At 42.8% G+C, this 16,389-nt stretch overlaps 1 protein-coding gene across 4 annotated transcripts in view; it reads left to right on the top strand.

Moving 5' to 3' along the window:
- LYST (lysosomal trafficking regulator) overlaps nucleotides 1–9,721 on the top strand; it is a 175,665-nt gene extending 165,944 nt beyond the window's left edge. For all 4 annotated transcript variants that reach the window (XR_004346215.1, XR_004346213.1, XR_004346214.1 and 1 more), the window contains exons 49-53: nucleotides 285–424; nucleotides 702–799; nucleotides 6,110–6,266; nucleotides 6,672–6,743; nucleotides 7,681–9,721. Coding sequence is in view for 1 of the 4 variants with exons in the window: in XM_032608455.1 (XP_032464346.1) it covers nucleotides 285–424; nucleotides 702–799; nucleotides 6,110–6,266; nucleotides 6,672–6,743; nucleotides 7,681–7,819 (606 nt within the window). In the remaining 3 variants the exon portion in view is untranslated. The remainder of the gene's footprint in view (nucleotides 1–284; nucleotides 425–701; nucleotides 800–6,109; nucleotides 6,267–6,671; nucleotides 6,744–7,680) is intronic.
- The last annotated feature ends 6,668 nt before the right edge of the window (nucleotides 9,722–16,389 follow it).

Below are 16,389 nucleotides of genomic sequence, written 5' to 3'. Positions count from 1 at the left end.
GTATGGCAATAATCACAGCTATAAAATACATATGTAATTGGCTAAAGACTGGAAAAGAATAGACAAAAATGAAAAGCTTATTTGTTGATGAAATTATGGTCAATTTAAAATTTGTTAATGTTTAATTAGTTTTACTCTTTAGAAAAAGTTGAACTAGATTGAAAAATGAGATGTTTGAGAAGAATATTTGAATCACTTGGGTTGTTTTTATTTTTGAGATACGACACTAGGATACCTTTCGTCATGGTTTTTGTCTTATACTTTACTTATTTTTTAAATTTTAGCCTTCAGAGATAGAAATGGAGTCTCAGATGCATCTCTATGGGCACACAGAAGAGATAACCAGCTTATTTGTCTGCAAACCGTACAGTATAATGATAAGTGTGAGCAGAGATGGAACCTGCATCATATGGGATTTAAACAGGTACAGAAATCTCCAACTCTAAAATAGCTATTTTTAATGTTTTAGTTCTTACTGTGAGAAATAGATGCACTAAAATAATATCTTTATATCATAATAGCTTTAAGCATGAAGTATGGACTTTACCTTTGTAATCTTATTGAATTAAAAAATCAGTTAGGAATATAGTCAGGAATGCCTTATAAATAGATACATATACACTGAGGAAAAGAATTATACAAATAAGAGAATATAATTATATGTAATGATCATATGCAATTTCATGTCTTTGGTCTTTCAGGTTGTGCTACGTACAAAGTCTGGCAGGACACAAAAGCCCTGTCACAGCCGTCTCTGCCAGTGAGACTACAGGTGACATTGCCACCGTGTGTGACTCAGGTGAGCTGGCCCCAAACCAAAGCACAGGGTGGTTGCACTCACAGTGCATTCAGCCAGGCTGGTTACATCATAGGTTAAACTGTTGCATTACATCTCTCAGGTCCCTGCCAGATCTGTATACTTAGGTGATAGCATGTATGTGTGTTAAGACTCCACACTCACAATGCAGGGGTCATGGGCTTGATCCCTAGTCAGGGAACTAAGATCCGGCATGCCACACAGCGAGGCCAAAAAACAAACCAGTAAGGTTGAAGATTGAGTTCATCAATTTAGGCATCTACTTATGCAAAAGTTAGTATTGTCATAATTTAACTTTTTCTGATATATGTAAGATTGCATTTGAGCACATGTAAGTTAAGCAAATTACTGTTACATAATTATCTGAATTTTCTTTGGTTTTATTTTTCCATTCTTTTTTGCTTCTGCTTTTTTTTTTTTTTTTTTTTGCGGTACGCGGGCCTCTCACTGTTGTGGCCTCCCCCGTTGTGGAGCGCAGGCTCCGGACGCGCAGGCTCAGCGGCCAGGGCTCACGGGCCCAGCTGCTCCACAGCATGTGGGATCTTCCCGGCCCCGGGGCACGAACCCATGTTCCCTGCATCAGCAGGCGGACTCTCAACCACTGCGCCACCAGGGAAGCCCTGCTTCTGCTTTTTAACTACTGACTTTGCTACCTCCCTCCTGACTAAATGAAAAGCATCAGCAGATGATCAACTTCCTACATGTGTCTTGTAGTTCCTGTGAGAGAGTAGTATAAAATAATAATGGAAGTATGATTTGCCCAAAATTTACATGACAAAGATATGCCTCCTAATCAAAGGTCTGGCTTTTAGTTTTTGTTTTTTCATGTATACATATTTAAAAACTTGATGCATCCAGAGGGAAAGAACTGTTGAAAAGCTCATAACTTTTCTGTTTGCATTTCCATTCATTGAAAGGATCCTTTGAAAAACTGTTTCTTTTTGTCCACTCAGTACAGATATCTTCCACACATCTACAGTGGGTGGTCTTTTATCCTTTGCTTGCATTTTTCATATTGTTTGTTTTTTCCTGACACCAACTGTGTGGTCTTTCCAGATACTAAACAATTCTCTAATTCTATGACACCAACTGGGTGTCCAACAGTGCAATTCAATTCTGACACTAACTAGTTGAAGTTAGCAAATTTGGGAGTCCCAGGACCCCCCACCAGGTTTGATAATTCTCTCGAATGACTCACAAAACTCAGTAAAACACTGTACTTACTACTATGGTTCATTACAAAGGATAGAAGTGAACAGCCAGAAGAAAAGCTAGGTAGGGTGAGGTTACAGGGTCTGTCCCTGTGGAGTCAGACTGCACCACCCTCCTGGCATGTCAGTGTGCTCATCAACTTGGAAACTCTCCTCCCCCTGTTGTTTAGGAGTTTTTCTAAGGTTCCATTCTGTAGGCAGTAGATTCTATCATTGGCCATTAGGAACTGAGCTCAACCTCCCGCCCCTCTCCCTTCCCTGGAAGTGGGAGGTGCTGTAAGTTCTAACTCAGGGTTGGCTTCTCCGGTGACCAGTTCCCATCCTGAAGCTGTCTTGGCCTCCCCCCAGGAGTTATCTCATTAGCATAAAAAAGACAGTAAATTAACAAGGATTTAGGAGCTCTATGCCAGGGACCTGGGACAAAGTCCGAATATTTATTTTTGTATTATACCACAGTAAAACTCTTGTTTTTGCAAAACACTCATTCATGCTTGTATTCAAGAAAAGTAACATCTTCAGTCATGCTTCAAGATTTCAGTGTGAAGTATTTGCCAGTCTTCACCCCTAGTCATAAAATAATGTCATGAAAACATTTTTATTTCCTAATCAGCATAACTAAGGGGAAAGATCTTAAACAGTTGACTTTGGTAATATAAGTGTGGGCAGATGATTGATGACTTTGCTAATTGTTCCTCCTTGATTTATACATTAGTGGCTTTTAGTATGTCACATCAAGAGGGAATTTGGGGGAATCATATAATGATTATTTATATAGAGTTCTCTACTTTCTTGTTTTGGCAACATTTGGAAGTTAGGACTGATCCCGAGGGAACCAAATTTTGTAAAGTTAATTACTTTCCTGCTGCCAGTAGTGATTTATTATATCTGTGATATTACATTAGCTAGTCATATGGGAACAAGAAACCAAATTACTTTTGCTTACAATTACCAGCTCACTAGTAGGGTGTTCAGGTGCCCCTAGGTAGTGTGCACAGTATAACAGAGTAATGGCTAGAACGTTCTTTCCACTTTGAACAAAAAGGCCTTCTACACTTGTTTGAGGCCTCTCAGTGCATATAGAAGAGGACTCATAAAGAGCAACTGGTATAGACAGCATAATAAAAATAATGATTTTTTATTATTTATTTATTTATTTTTAAATAATGATTTTTTTTTAAAAGAGAGGACAAATTTATGTTAAGTGATCCAGACTATATTTCATTCTCCTATTCTCATAGTCCAGGAAGGGAAGAAAGTTACCAGATTTAGCCTACGAAAAGTCTTGACACTTTAGTGATAACCATCCAAGTAACTTTTAAATCAAAATTTAAGAGAAATAAATACATATGCATGTGTATGTATATGTATATATAATATATAATGTGTATATGTGAGTATATATACACATATATAATCTCAAATTTTTCTGTATTGGGGCTGAAGATACACTGGCAAACTCATTCCTCCTGATCCTAATTTCCCAGGGCTTATTATGGGATGTGGTTGTTATAGTGATAAGATGTAAAATTTATTAAACTATGTAAATATTATAGTAGATGATTTCTGTATTTTTTTAAATCATTCTGCCACTATATCAAAATATATGCATTTCAACTAGGGCTCATAGCCTTTTCCTGTGTTGCCAGTGGTACTCTGAAGTTAATATAATATTCTAAGATTCAGAGTAGGGGGTAGTTCTCCAATTTCTTTTAATTTTGATGAAGATGTATAGGAAGAATAAAGATTTTTTTCAGGAATACCCAACTTTCTGACTTTTAGTTGATATGTTAAATTATACATGAAAGCAATCCAGTATTGGGTAAGGGCCTCGATTTTTTTTTAATATATATTTATAATCTTAGGCAGATGAGTGGTTACTTGGTTTTGTGGTAGACCAAGTTTCTGGGCAATCTGCTAGGGTAATTCTTTGCCTGTTAAGTTCCATACCATACTTCAGAGTTGAGGACCACATTTAGATTTTTTATTTTGAAGAACTAAGCCATGCAATAGCTGTGTCTTACAATTACCAACCCCTACATCAATATTGTTTATGGATAGGTATCCAATGACTTCAGTAAGCCTTCTGACCGTACTAGTACACATCCGGTTACTTTATATATTTTTAAAAATCTTTATTAGGTATTAAATTCAAAAGAAAGAGTGAAATCTCTACTTACGTAAAAGATGAGTTTATCATCTACAATTGTATTTCTTTAGCATATTGAGTCTCCTGTATCTTTTTTTTTTAATTTATTTATTTTTGGCTGCGTTGGATCTTTGTTGCTGCACATGCGCTTTCTCTACTTGCGGCGAGCAGGGGCTACTCTTCATTGCAGCGCGCGGGCTTCTCATTACGGTGGTTTCTCTTGTCGCAGCACGTGGGCTCTAGGTGCGCGGACTTCAGTAGTTGTGGCACGCGGGGTCAGTAGTTGTGGCTCGCGGGCTCTAGAGCGCAGGCTCAGTAGTTGTGGTGCACGGGCTTAGCTGCTCGGCGGCATGTGGGATCTTCCCGGACCAGGGATTGAACCCGTGTCCCCTGCATTGGCAGGCGGATTCTTAACCACTGTGCCACCAGGGAAGTCCCAGAGTCTCTTATATCTTGATGCTTTATTTGGATAATCTCTCCTAATCAGTATTCTACAATGGGAAGTAGACCACTGGGCATTTTTTAATCTTTGTGTGTGTATGTGTGTGGTAAAATATATTTAACATAAAAGCTGCCATTTAAACCATTTTAAAGAATACAATTCAGTGGCATTATTACGTTCACAGTGTTGTGCAACCATCACCACTGTCCGCTTCACAAACTTTTTCATCACCCTGAACAGAAACTCTGTAACCATAACTCCCACACTCCTCCCTCCCCAGCAGAGCCTGGTAACCTCTATTCGACTTTCTCCCTCTGTGAATTTGCCTATTCTAGATATTTTATATAAGTGGAATCATACAGTATTTGTCCTTTTGTGTCTGGGTTATTTCACTTAGCGTACCACTTTCAAGGTTTATCCGTGTTGGTGCCTGTATCAGAACTTCATTCCTTTTTGTAGCTAGACAATATTCCATCGTATAGATACACCACATTTTTGTTTATCCATTCATCTCTTGATAAACATTTGGGTTGTTCCCACCTTTTGGCTATTGTGAATGATACTGCAACACACTAGGCCTTTTGGTTGGTGACACACTAGGCCTTTTGGTTGGAAGGTCTTCCGCATACCTTTAGGTAAAGAAGTATTTCCAATATTTATTTCTTTGCTATAAAATCTTTTCATTTCCTTAATAAAGAGAGAAACACATTGTCTGCTTTTCTGTTAGTTCTAATGGAGAGATAAAATTAAGTGTAGTAACACATTATGTCGTCCAAACTTTACTTTATCATACCTCTTAACCTCTGTCTTATCAGTATGAGAATATTTCTCCAAAGAAGGCTGGACACATCACCATGAGGCCCCAAACCACAGCCCGAGTTTATAGAAGATATTAAAGCAATTAGTGCCTCCTCCACCCCCTGGAAAACTACAAAAAGTTTGGTTACTCATGGCCTTTGAAAGGAAAAAAAATTCGTTTAATAAGACATTGATTTGTAAGAGTCAATCTTAGACATTCTGAAGAATTAGCTTTCATTTTTTTTAAGAATTAGTTTTTAACTCAGCTTCTACTGTAACTTTTGTTTCTTCAGAAGTCCCAGAAGTCACTTCTTATAGATAGTTTCACAGAATATTTTCTTCTCTTTTTGGAGATTGTTTAGCTTTCTAGGTACTTTCAAATTCAGATTTGGCAGTTTGTATGCTGAAATATCATGACTACAGAAAGATTCATGGTTAATTTACATTGTTGCTCTACCTTGTAGCTTAATTTATTTTCATTTTTTCACTGGTCATCATCTCTAGATAAATATGCCAACTCTGTGTGACTTACAGTGCAGTAGTTCCATTTATACAGACTTCTTTCGTGAGTTGCCTATAAACTTCATCACTAAAACAAACAAGCCAGGCCCTCAGGGATGCCCCTCTGGGGCCCAGTGTAGGGGGCTCTGTGACACCCACAGCCTGGTGACCTGCAGGTGACTGTGGCATTTTAGCTGGCGGGGGCAGTGACCTCAGACTCTGGACAGTGAACGGGGACCTCGTTGGACATGTCCACTGCAGAGAGATCATTTGTTCCGTGGCTTTCTCTAACCAGCCTGAAGGAATATCTATCAACGTGATTGCTGGGGGATTAGAAAATGGAATTGTAAGGTAAGAGGAGTTTTTTCTTTCTTTGTGTACTTTTGTCTATAAGGGCACAGCAGTTTCAAAAATTGGTTTTTACTATCTAAACATAATAATATTTAGAGATTTAAAATCACCTTTGGATATCTGTTCTTCAGTTCTTCGTTTTATTTATAAATAGTAAAGGTGGCTTTAGTACATTTTTGAAATTTTATATTGTTTGTCAACTATGAAAGGGTAACAATATGAAAATACACAGTTAGGTTTCCTTTCTCCCCACCCACCTGGGCAAACTGCCCAGAAGTAACTACCGTTAATCGGTTTATTGTGTTTCCTTCCAGATGACTTTTAACAAGTAAACACATAGGTTCAACTTTTAGGGAAGGAAACTTTAGTTTGCATAATTAGATGATGACTTTTTTCTTCCTCTAGGTTATGGAGTACTTGGGACCTAAAGCCTGTGCGGGAAATTACCTTTCCTAAATCAAATAAGCCTATTGTAAGGTAAAACCTCCCTCACCTCTTCTTTCCTCCATAACGTACTCTGTGACTGTTTTGTTGGAGAGGCAGTAAAGCACACAGAGGTAAAGAAGTACGTAATGAAAGTCATTATAAACAGCCGGCCATTTATGGAAGCCCAGGATGCCCGGGGCCCTGTGGCAAGAGGAGGCCAAATGCCTGTCTTCATGGAGCTCAAAATCTGGGTCAGGAGCTCACAGCCCACACAGGCAGGCGTGCTGGGCTCGCGCCAGGGAAGCCTCCTGAACTGCAGAAGTGATGGATTTTTTCCCTTTCCTTATGGAAGATCGCATAATGGTGATTGATGGCTACAGGCGTGTGCTTGACGGGACTGCTAAACAACCAGTTACCCTTTGCTCTGTTAACAAATTTGACTTTAAAAACTCAATTGGAAGGAAGGGATTCAAATTCTACTTTATTAAAATAATTTTTAATCCACTAAATGTAAAGTTTAATGAACCTACATTAATTATATATTAATGTTAACATTTTTTACCCTTTCCCCTTTCAGGGAAATAAAATACCTCCATAAAATAATCACCATTTATTTCTATAGAGAGAAAGTGTAGTACTGCTGTATTTTTCGAAGTTTCCTGTACCCAAGTATTTGTAGTTTAAGTAATCAGGCTAAACAAGAAGGGAAAAGAAAATATGCAAAGAAGGAACAGAAAGTACCGATCCTTTTGGTCCTGGTTTTAGTCTGTATCACTTGGTTAGAAGGAGCTTCACAAACATGCCAGCAGAGCAAGTAAACTACATTAGAATTACAGTCAAAACCAATGAGTTGTAGGCCGTCATTTTGTTTGTCTCTGTGCTCCAGTAAACATATCTTAACCCCCTTACACTGATTTCCATGCGATCACCAATATGCTGATACACTTTTCAGAGTCACAATATACAAATGGGTTTTTTTTTTTCACAGCCTTACATTTTCCTGCGATGGCCACCATTTGTACACAGCAAACAGTGATGGGACCGTGATCGCCTGGTGCCGGAAGGACCAGCAGCGCCTGAAACAGCCAATGTTCTATTCCTTCCTCAGCAGCTATGCAGCAGGATGAGTGAGAACCTCGCATTCTGCAAGGCACTTTAACTCCAAGCTAGATTTGCCGACTTCGCCGGTTACAGGAGGTCAAACCCGAAGAACTGGATGACCAAACAAACCGTCCAAGTAATGATAAAGTCTATTCATCTGCATAGAATTCTGCAGCCTCACGAGGTCCTGAGAGGAAAGTATTGTTTAGTGATAACCTGGAGGGTGTGTCAGTATGCACTAACCAACAAGGTCTAAGTCTGGTACAGTAAATTAAAATCATATTCTTAAAGGTTTTTTTCCATAGAGGATTCTAAAGAAAAGATGAGCGTCTCTCTATTTCTGTTTTCTATTACTTTCCATTTTCTATTATTCCAAAAAAGCCAGTAGGATTTAAATTGGTCAGCTGTTTGTATAAAATGCTCTAAAGATTATATTTTAAAAGTTTTCTGCCAAGATAACACACCCACCCCACTCCCCCCAAAAAAGGAAAGATAAGGAGAAAGAATTCTGGACTTGATCATTGCTTTCTTTGAGAAGTGTGTAATTCAGTAGGTGCCTCTGCACCAAAGATTTTTTGGAATATCTGAGTATTTGAATCTCAGTGTTAGGCAGTTTTTGCCTGTTGCCTTCTTAGCTCAAAGTAGAACCAGAATTTTTTGACAGTCACAAACAACAACACAAGTATCTTTGACTTTCAGACACATTCTGTTTCTTCATAAAAATCCTACTTAAAATCCGTAACACTAGATATGGAATATCCTTAGTTGAGTCACTAAGATTTAAACACAGTGATAATTCTTTTAATATCTGCCATTTACAGAGCATTAAATACTTAACAATTTGCAATAGAAAGCCTCCACTTCAGAAGAAGTTTGCACAGATATTAATAATGCAGTCCAGTTAAGGCATTGAATCTAATATGCAGGAGGAGTTTTCTTCCCCAAAACAGAATTACAAAAGAAAAGGACACAGCTTACTTCGTTTTAAACAGGAGGCAGAATAATTCTTTTAGGAAGCAGTTTCCACTGTTTCTACTAACCTATACCACTTGAGAATTCTAGGAACAATAGAAAAATCTGTGTACTCCACAGCAAACTTACACATGATAAAGGCAGAATTCCTAAAACTCCTGGAATAGTCTATCATGATATTATGGCTCTATTTTTACTGGGGGCGCTGCTTTATTGGCTTTGGAAACACTGTAAAATAAGCTGTCACCATGAGATACAAAGATGTATTCCTGCCTAAGAATTACTTGCGTGTTTGTTATGGAAATTTAATTCATATGGTGTTTACAGAACTACTTTTGTAACTTCCAGACGTTCTAAAACATTCTGCTTAAAAACTGTATAAAATGCAATTGCAAAGTCTCTGCTGTCAAGGTAAATACAAGAGGAAGCAAGTGGCTACGTATGCTCGTAACCTTCAGTTGCATACATAGGTAAGAGCACCTCACGGCTGCGCTGAGATCATGGTTTGCACAGACCACCTGTTAATTCTGAGGTCCAAATAGGTGCAGAGATGAGACTATTCCTATTCACGTTGAAGTGATTTGCTTTGTTTAAAAAAAAAAAAATCGCAGCTTTTGTCTAACTTTCATTTTTCTACTGAGAACTTTACATTAGTCCCTTATTAGAATAAGGTTGCTACTCAGTCTTTTTTTTTTTTTAAGGCTGAATTTCATCATTTATCTAAAGAGAAAATATGCAAAATGACTGGTCTTGTTAAGAGTGCAATATTATATTTTTATGTAAAAATAAAAATGAAATTGGGGGGATTATTTATTCAGCATGAAACTTAATATGTATATGTTTGAAGCACTTCATAATATGCATGTTGTAGCAAATATTTCTGTAAACTATCACAAGCTGTGTTACCTTTGTACACACTGCCACTTCACAGTGGGGATAAATTTCATAAAAATAGACTTGAGGGCCTATTCTCATTGCAGTTTAAATATTATGACCAGATCTCAAATTGGTGGCTGTTTTTGGTAAGCCATATAGTTTCTCTCTTTAGCTCCCCTATAAATTTATGTCACTAGAAAAGGATAACTTTCATTTCTTAATTGTGGTCTTTGTGAGAACTTGTATATTTCAATCTTTACTGCCTTTAAATGGAGTTTAGACAGAAGTCCTAAGGTCAAACCACTCTTTTTTTTTTTTTTTTTTTTTTTAACTGTACGCGGGCCTCTCACTGCCGCGGCCTCTCCCGTTGCGGAGCACAGGCTCCGGACGCGCAGGCTCAGCGGCCATGGCTCACGGGCCCAGCCGCTCCGCAGCACGTGGGATCTTTCTGGACCGGGGCACGAACCCGTGTCCCCTGCATCGGCAGGCGGACTCGCAACCACTGCGCCACCAGGGAAGCCCAAACCACTCATTTTTAAAAGGAAAAGACTATCTGTCCCTCCCCCCTCCCCAGGCCCAATAGCAGATCTGCACTGCCAGGGCAACGTGCTGTCCGTAACACAGCGTGCGTAGTCACAAAACGTAGTAAGTGCTGTGAAGGAAGAGTGGAGGGTCCTCTGAGAGAACACAACCAAAGAACTCAGTCTAAATCAAGAGGATCCAGCAAAGTCAAATCGTTGCCGCTGTCTAATGGATGAAGAGAAATTTGACAGGTGCAGATGGGAGCAGATGTATTCCAGGCAGTACGCGTGCAGACCTGAGGCAGGAGTGTCAGTGAACAGAGGCTCAGGGAGGGAAACACCTCAGCTCCTCTGGTGGGCCTTGCAAAAGGTGGGTGACTTAAACCACCAGCACTCCAGGAACTCAGAATTACTCTTTTTTTCTGCTTTGCATCTGCGGTGTTTGAGGGATTCTCAAGATGAGGGCACACCCGCTTCTACGTGTCTGTTCCCAGAAGAACTCAGGAGCAGCATCTATCAGTGTAAGCCTGCCAACCTGAATGTCCCCTTTACCTGCATATCTCAGCTTGACTTTTCCTTTCAGCAACGTTCACTGATTGCCAATTACGTGCAAGCCCAGTACTAGGTGATGGGGGAGGGGAGGGGAGGCGTGGGGAATTCTTTCCAGCCTTTCAGAGCTCATCGCTGGTCATCTGCTTCTCAGTATTTTGGATGACCTGTTAATGTTTTGAATCAAAGACAGAAGAGCTACAAGGGGTTCCGGTTCAAGATGGTGACACAGGAGGACCCTGAGCGCACCCACATCCCGCGGACACCCTGAATCTACAGCTACACACAGAACAATTTCCTCTGAAAGAAATCCAAGAACTAGCAAAGCGATTCTTAGAATCTGGTGAACAAAACCCCGCATCAAAAGGGGTAGGAGAGGCCGAGACGCGCTCTCACCTTAAACCCCACTCCTGGCACAGCGACCCACAGTCAGGGGTGGGCTGGGGGGCTGACGGCTCCCAGCTTCTCCCTGAGGAGTAAGGCTTTGACCTCCACATCGGGCACCCCAACTTTTAAGGCCTACCCCCGAGAGATGAACCCCCAAAAACCATCTAGCTTGGAAAGCCAGTGCGGCTGCCTCCCCAAGACCCACGAGGCTAGAGCATCTGAGAAGCCGACCTTCAAGGGCTCTCCAGGACTCACCAGACTAACGCCCCAGGGCCCAGCGCCGAGGCCAGGACTGAACTGTGCCCAGTCTTCCTGTGTAAGAGGCCTGTTGCCTGTCTTGAGAGCTTCAGCCTGAGGGGCGGGCATTTAACACATTTCTGGAGGCCACTGAAATACGCCCCAAGGACGGCCAAAGCGGCAGGCACCATCTTTGTGCGCGCCCTCTCCTTTCCTGGGGTTGCGGGGATCTCCCAGAAAGGGGGGTGTGCACGTCTGGGGCTCCGGATTTGGCGCTGCCTGCCGGGGGGTGCCCCCTGACCATCTGGCTCTGGTGGCCAACCAGGCTTACATTCCCCGGTCCCACAGAACTGTAACAAGGGGAAAACAGTTCTTAACCAGCTACCACCCAGGCCAGAGCCCAGAGGCAGCAAACTCCCCTATCTTTCCGTGAAAGAGGCTGTGAGCTTATCTTGATGGCTGCGGTGGGTGGGTGGGGGGGCGGGCGGGGGTGCCGGGGTGCTGCTAATTAAACACACATCCTGAGGCCGATGGCAGCCCTCTTCAGAAATGGGAACCAGTGGCTGTCACATTCGTGCTCTCCCTCTGCCCCGCCAGGTTTCCAGTGTCTCCGAGAAAGGAGCCTGTGGCATCTCTGGCGTTGCTACCCAGAGGCCATATCCCTTGAAAGCCTGGCTCTGGTGGCCCTCAGGGCTTGTGTTCACAGGTTCAATGGGATGGTAGCAAAGAAACAACTAACACCCCAGGGCTCAGTGCAGAGGGAGCAGACAGAAACGCCCATCCTCCGGTCTTCCCCAAAGAGAGGTCCATTTGTGTACTTTAAAAGCTACTGCCTGAGGGTCCAGCTTCCAATCAGCCTTCAGAAAAAAGCCTTTAGTCTCCTAGGCCTTCGCTGACTTCCAAAGAGCAGACTCAAGCAGTTACTGCTCAGAACAATAGACTCGCGGGAAGCCTAGTTCCTCCTGAAGGGAAATGCACAACAATTTTGATGCAGACCTTTGAGCTGTTCTACAGAAACTAGGGCCCCCAACCCCTAGACTCCAGGCTAGTTGGAACCAGAAGGTTGAGATTCTGGAAACATCACCCTATTACTTCACCACCAGTCAGTCCAAAGAAGGTCCACGAGCTGCTCACGCACCCTACGACCCTTTCCCCTAACACTGTCTTTAAAAACCCTGGCCTGAAAGCCATCGGGGAGTTTGGGTCTTCTGAGCCCAAGTTCCCCTTCTCTTTGCTTGGCCCTGCAATAAACCTTTCTCTGCTCGAAACTCTGACATTTTGGTTTGGTCTCCCTGTGCACAGGGCACACGACCTTGGGTTCAGCAGCAATTTCTGACAAGCCAGCCAGGAGCCTGTGCCCGTGGCAGGTCGACCCTGACTGGGGCAGCCCCTTCCCTGGGTCCCCAGGAGCTACTGGGGCTCATTCTGCTCCAGGGAACTCTGAGCCAGATGCATTCTGACCTACCATCAGCCTTCTGTTTCATTTGGGGGTAAGTCGGTTGTGCAAGCTGGGAATTACCCTCCTTCATCTAGGCTTATGCCCTTTTGAGAAATGAGCCGATCTGGGCTGTTCTCTTCTGAGAGCGGGGCCAATCTGGTCTTGAGGTCTGCATCTGGGAGGGGGGATGGAATTGTTTAGGCTACAATTCCATAGTCTGATCTTTTTGTCTGTGCGACTGTGTTTGTTGTTTCTATTTCTGTGTATCAGTACTTGCATTTTCAACAAAATGGGAAATACTAACTTCACCCCCGTCTGCCTGAGTCCTGGAGGCTGATCGGGACCCTGGTCACTAAAGGCTTCAGTGAAATAATCTGCGTCCCTCTTCCTGGTTTTGACCCTCGTTAGGGGGTCCTGGCTTTGACAACCCAAAGGGGCCCTGGTTATGACTTTTGTTAGAGGGTCCTGGTAACTTGAATTATTTGTAGAGGGGCGTCAGTTTGGCGTGCCGGAACAACCCGAGTGTGCACTTCTAAATTATCATTTGGAAGAACTTACTTACCAACTCTCTAGAGAAGGAAATTTTCAGTGGGCTGAGAACAGCCGAATCTGTGTCTCCACCAACACTTATTATAGACCTCTTGGTGGGTGAAGGCACATTCTCAACCCAGATCCAAGGGTGTGGGCAACCAGACATCAGTCCCCTCAGACAGCCCATTAGGGTGCATTCTGAGTCATCGGAAACTCTACGGCTCTACTCCAAATGACAAAGATGTCCACTTATTTTCTTTTGTAATACTGTCTGGCCGCAATAACAAGTAGGTGACCAGGGAAAATGGCCCGAGAATGGCTCATTAAATCATAGCACCATGCTCCAACTGGACTTACTCTGTGAGAAAAGAGAAATGAGGTAAGACAGTACATGAGGTAAGACATGTACAGTGCTTTCTGGCCCTTTACCAGAGCAGAGGCTGCAGAAGAAATGTAGACTTAAGGCTGCTCAGCAGTTTAACTCAGGGGGGAAGACCTCGCTCCCTGTTTTGAAAGGATCCCCGGAAGACCCCTTAGGTTTTCCTTTGCCCCTAGTGCTCCAGATACTCACTGCAAACTTCAAAAGATTGCTGTAGGGACCTATCACCCCCGCCTACCAGCTGGTTTTCAATAACTAAGATGTGGCAGGAGAAGAAAAAGAAGATGAAGAAGCCAGGCGCCTTGCTTGCAGTAGCGCTGCAGACCACCCCAGGTACCCGGGAGGAGAGAATAAGAAGACTCCACAGGTGAGCGCCCCTGCCCCCAACATGGGACTTGGGACACACAGGCCACCAGCAAAGCTGGGACCTAGTCAGTGCACTTACTGCAAGAAAGTGGGGAGGCCCCGACCAACCACAGAGGGGGAAGGCCTGAGCTAAACCCCCTTCCTTTCAGCTCCTGCTAACTGAAGCAGCAGCCTGGGGGCTCCCCAACTGGCCCCTCACAACACCCCCCCAAATCCCCCAAGGAGCCCCAGTTACCCTAGAAGTCAGGGGAGAGCCAGGTGAGTTTTGGGTAGATACCAGAGCTACATTCTCAGTGCGGACAACCTGAAGGGGCTGCCTCTCCAGGACATCAAAGGGGTGTCAGGAAAGGAAGACAAAAGGAAATCTCGCCCTGAAAACTCCCCTGAAGAGCCTCATTTGACAAGATAGAACTGGCTTCGCACACAGGCATGCAAACAACAGGAGCTAGGGCAGGGTTGGACAAGGTTTATCTCCTACACATCTGCTCCTTCAGGACTGGGAGAAGTGGCTGTTTTACCTGATGCACAGAAACCAGCACAGGGAGTCCAGGAAAATGAAGAAACAGGAATACGCTCCAAACAAAAGAACAAGATAAAACCTCAGCAAAATACCTTGATGAAACCGAGGTAAGCGTCTTACCTGAAAATAGAAAGACACCAAGGGCAGGAGGACAATGCACTGATGAAATAAAAATTCACATTTTAAGGCAAGACAAGAAAAATTTAAACATAAAACGATTTCTCTGCCCGTTTGGGCTTCCTCCCCGCCCCCCACCCCCAGTGTGCATTGTACATCTGCATTATGTGTTACCCAGGCCTCCCCCATGGCCTCCTTCTGGCACCAGCCACGTAACTCCTTAGAAGATAACGTTCGTTTCTCTGTCCTGTAAGCGGTCACAGTGACCCACCACTCACCTTTTACGTGCAGACATCTTTGGTGAACTTTATGTATCATTTATCATTTCCCTTAAAGATAGTGACTGGTGCAGAGCAGACTGGTCAGATGATGTGGAGAGACACTGGGCTGCACCTAACGGAAGTTCTTAGCTTAATTATTTACTTAATAATCTCATTAATTGTCACTAGCTATATTACTTGTATTCTGCCTAGTTTACACGCTTGTTGTTTCTTGCATTACCAAATGTGTGACTGAGCCTCAGATAAAATTAATGATGATTAAGCAACTTGCAACAATTGACCAGATATATAGTTCTATAAGAGCAATGACTCTAACAGTGTCCTCTAGATGTGGGAAGAAGCAACAAGAGGGAATGATTCCCAGGCCCATAACAGGATAGTGAGACAGCTGGTCCAGAGGCTTGTGGCTACTGTTAACAGAGCCTAGTCCAGTAATAGCACAGCAAGTGGCCTATCCACAGAATCCTTGCCTGACCTGGGAGTGAGCATCCCAAGCACCGTGGAACACATTGGTCATGAAATGCCTCCCAAACCTTGGCCACAAGTAAGACCAAAAAGGAAGGGACTGAAAAATAAAGAATATTGCTCACCATCAATGTCTACGAGAATCAAGCCATTAGCCACTACAGTCATGGACCTACAATACACTTTGAAAGGAGTTCAGGGTTAAGATCAGGATGAAGCACTCTGCGCTCTGGGAAAACTGACAGAACTGGCCCTGTGATATTTTCGGGAGAAATTTTGTATGAACCCGGATTCCTGTATCTTTCCATACTTAGAAAAGTACTAAAACCATTAACTAAGATGTCTGTCCCTCATGGCTAGCAGCAAGCTTCTACTGAGGCCTGTGCTTGGTTTCATGCACCCTTCACCAAAATCACATATATACTGAAGCTCCCCGACCCTCCACCGCTCTGGAACAGTTCTCAGAGCTCTCTGAGAGGCTGGCTCCCAGATTACGATCTGCAGTTTGGCTTGTAAAAAATTTTCCGTCTCTTTCTTAGATTGACTATTGATTTTTTGTTGTTGCTGACATTTACAAGAACGATGCACGAACAAAGTGAGAATTTCAGCAAAAACAGAGAAAGAAAATATCAGAAAGTACCAAACAGTAATCACAGAGCTGAAGGATATAACAACTGAACTGAAAACTATAATAAAGGGGTTCAACAACAGACTAGATGGAGTACAAGAAAGGACCAGTGAATCAAAGACAGGAAGGGCAGTGGAACTCATCTAATCAGAGCAGCGAAAAGAAAAAACAGAATGAAAAAGAGTAAGGAGAGCTCAAGGGACTTGTGGGAAAGCATTGAGCAGACCAGTATTTGCATCATAGGGATCCCAGAAGGAGAAGAGAGACACAGGCGGGTAAAAGACTTATTTGGAGAAATAATGGCTGAAAACTTCTGTGACCTGGGGAAG

The sequence above is a fragment of the Phocoena sinus genome, chromosome 16, assembly GCF_008692025.1.
Source record: "Phocoena sinus isolate mPhoSin1 chromosome 16, mPhoSin1.pri, whole genome shotgun sequence".
Classification (NCBI taxonomy): Eukaryota; Metazoa; Chordata; class Mammalia; order Artiodactyla; family Phocoenidae; genus Phocoena; species Phocoena sinus.
Note: the sequence above shows the minus strand (reverse complement) of the source record. Positions and strands in the feature narration are given on the sequence as shown.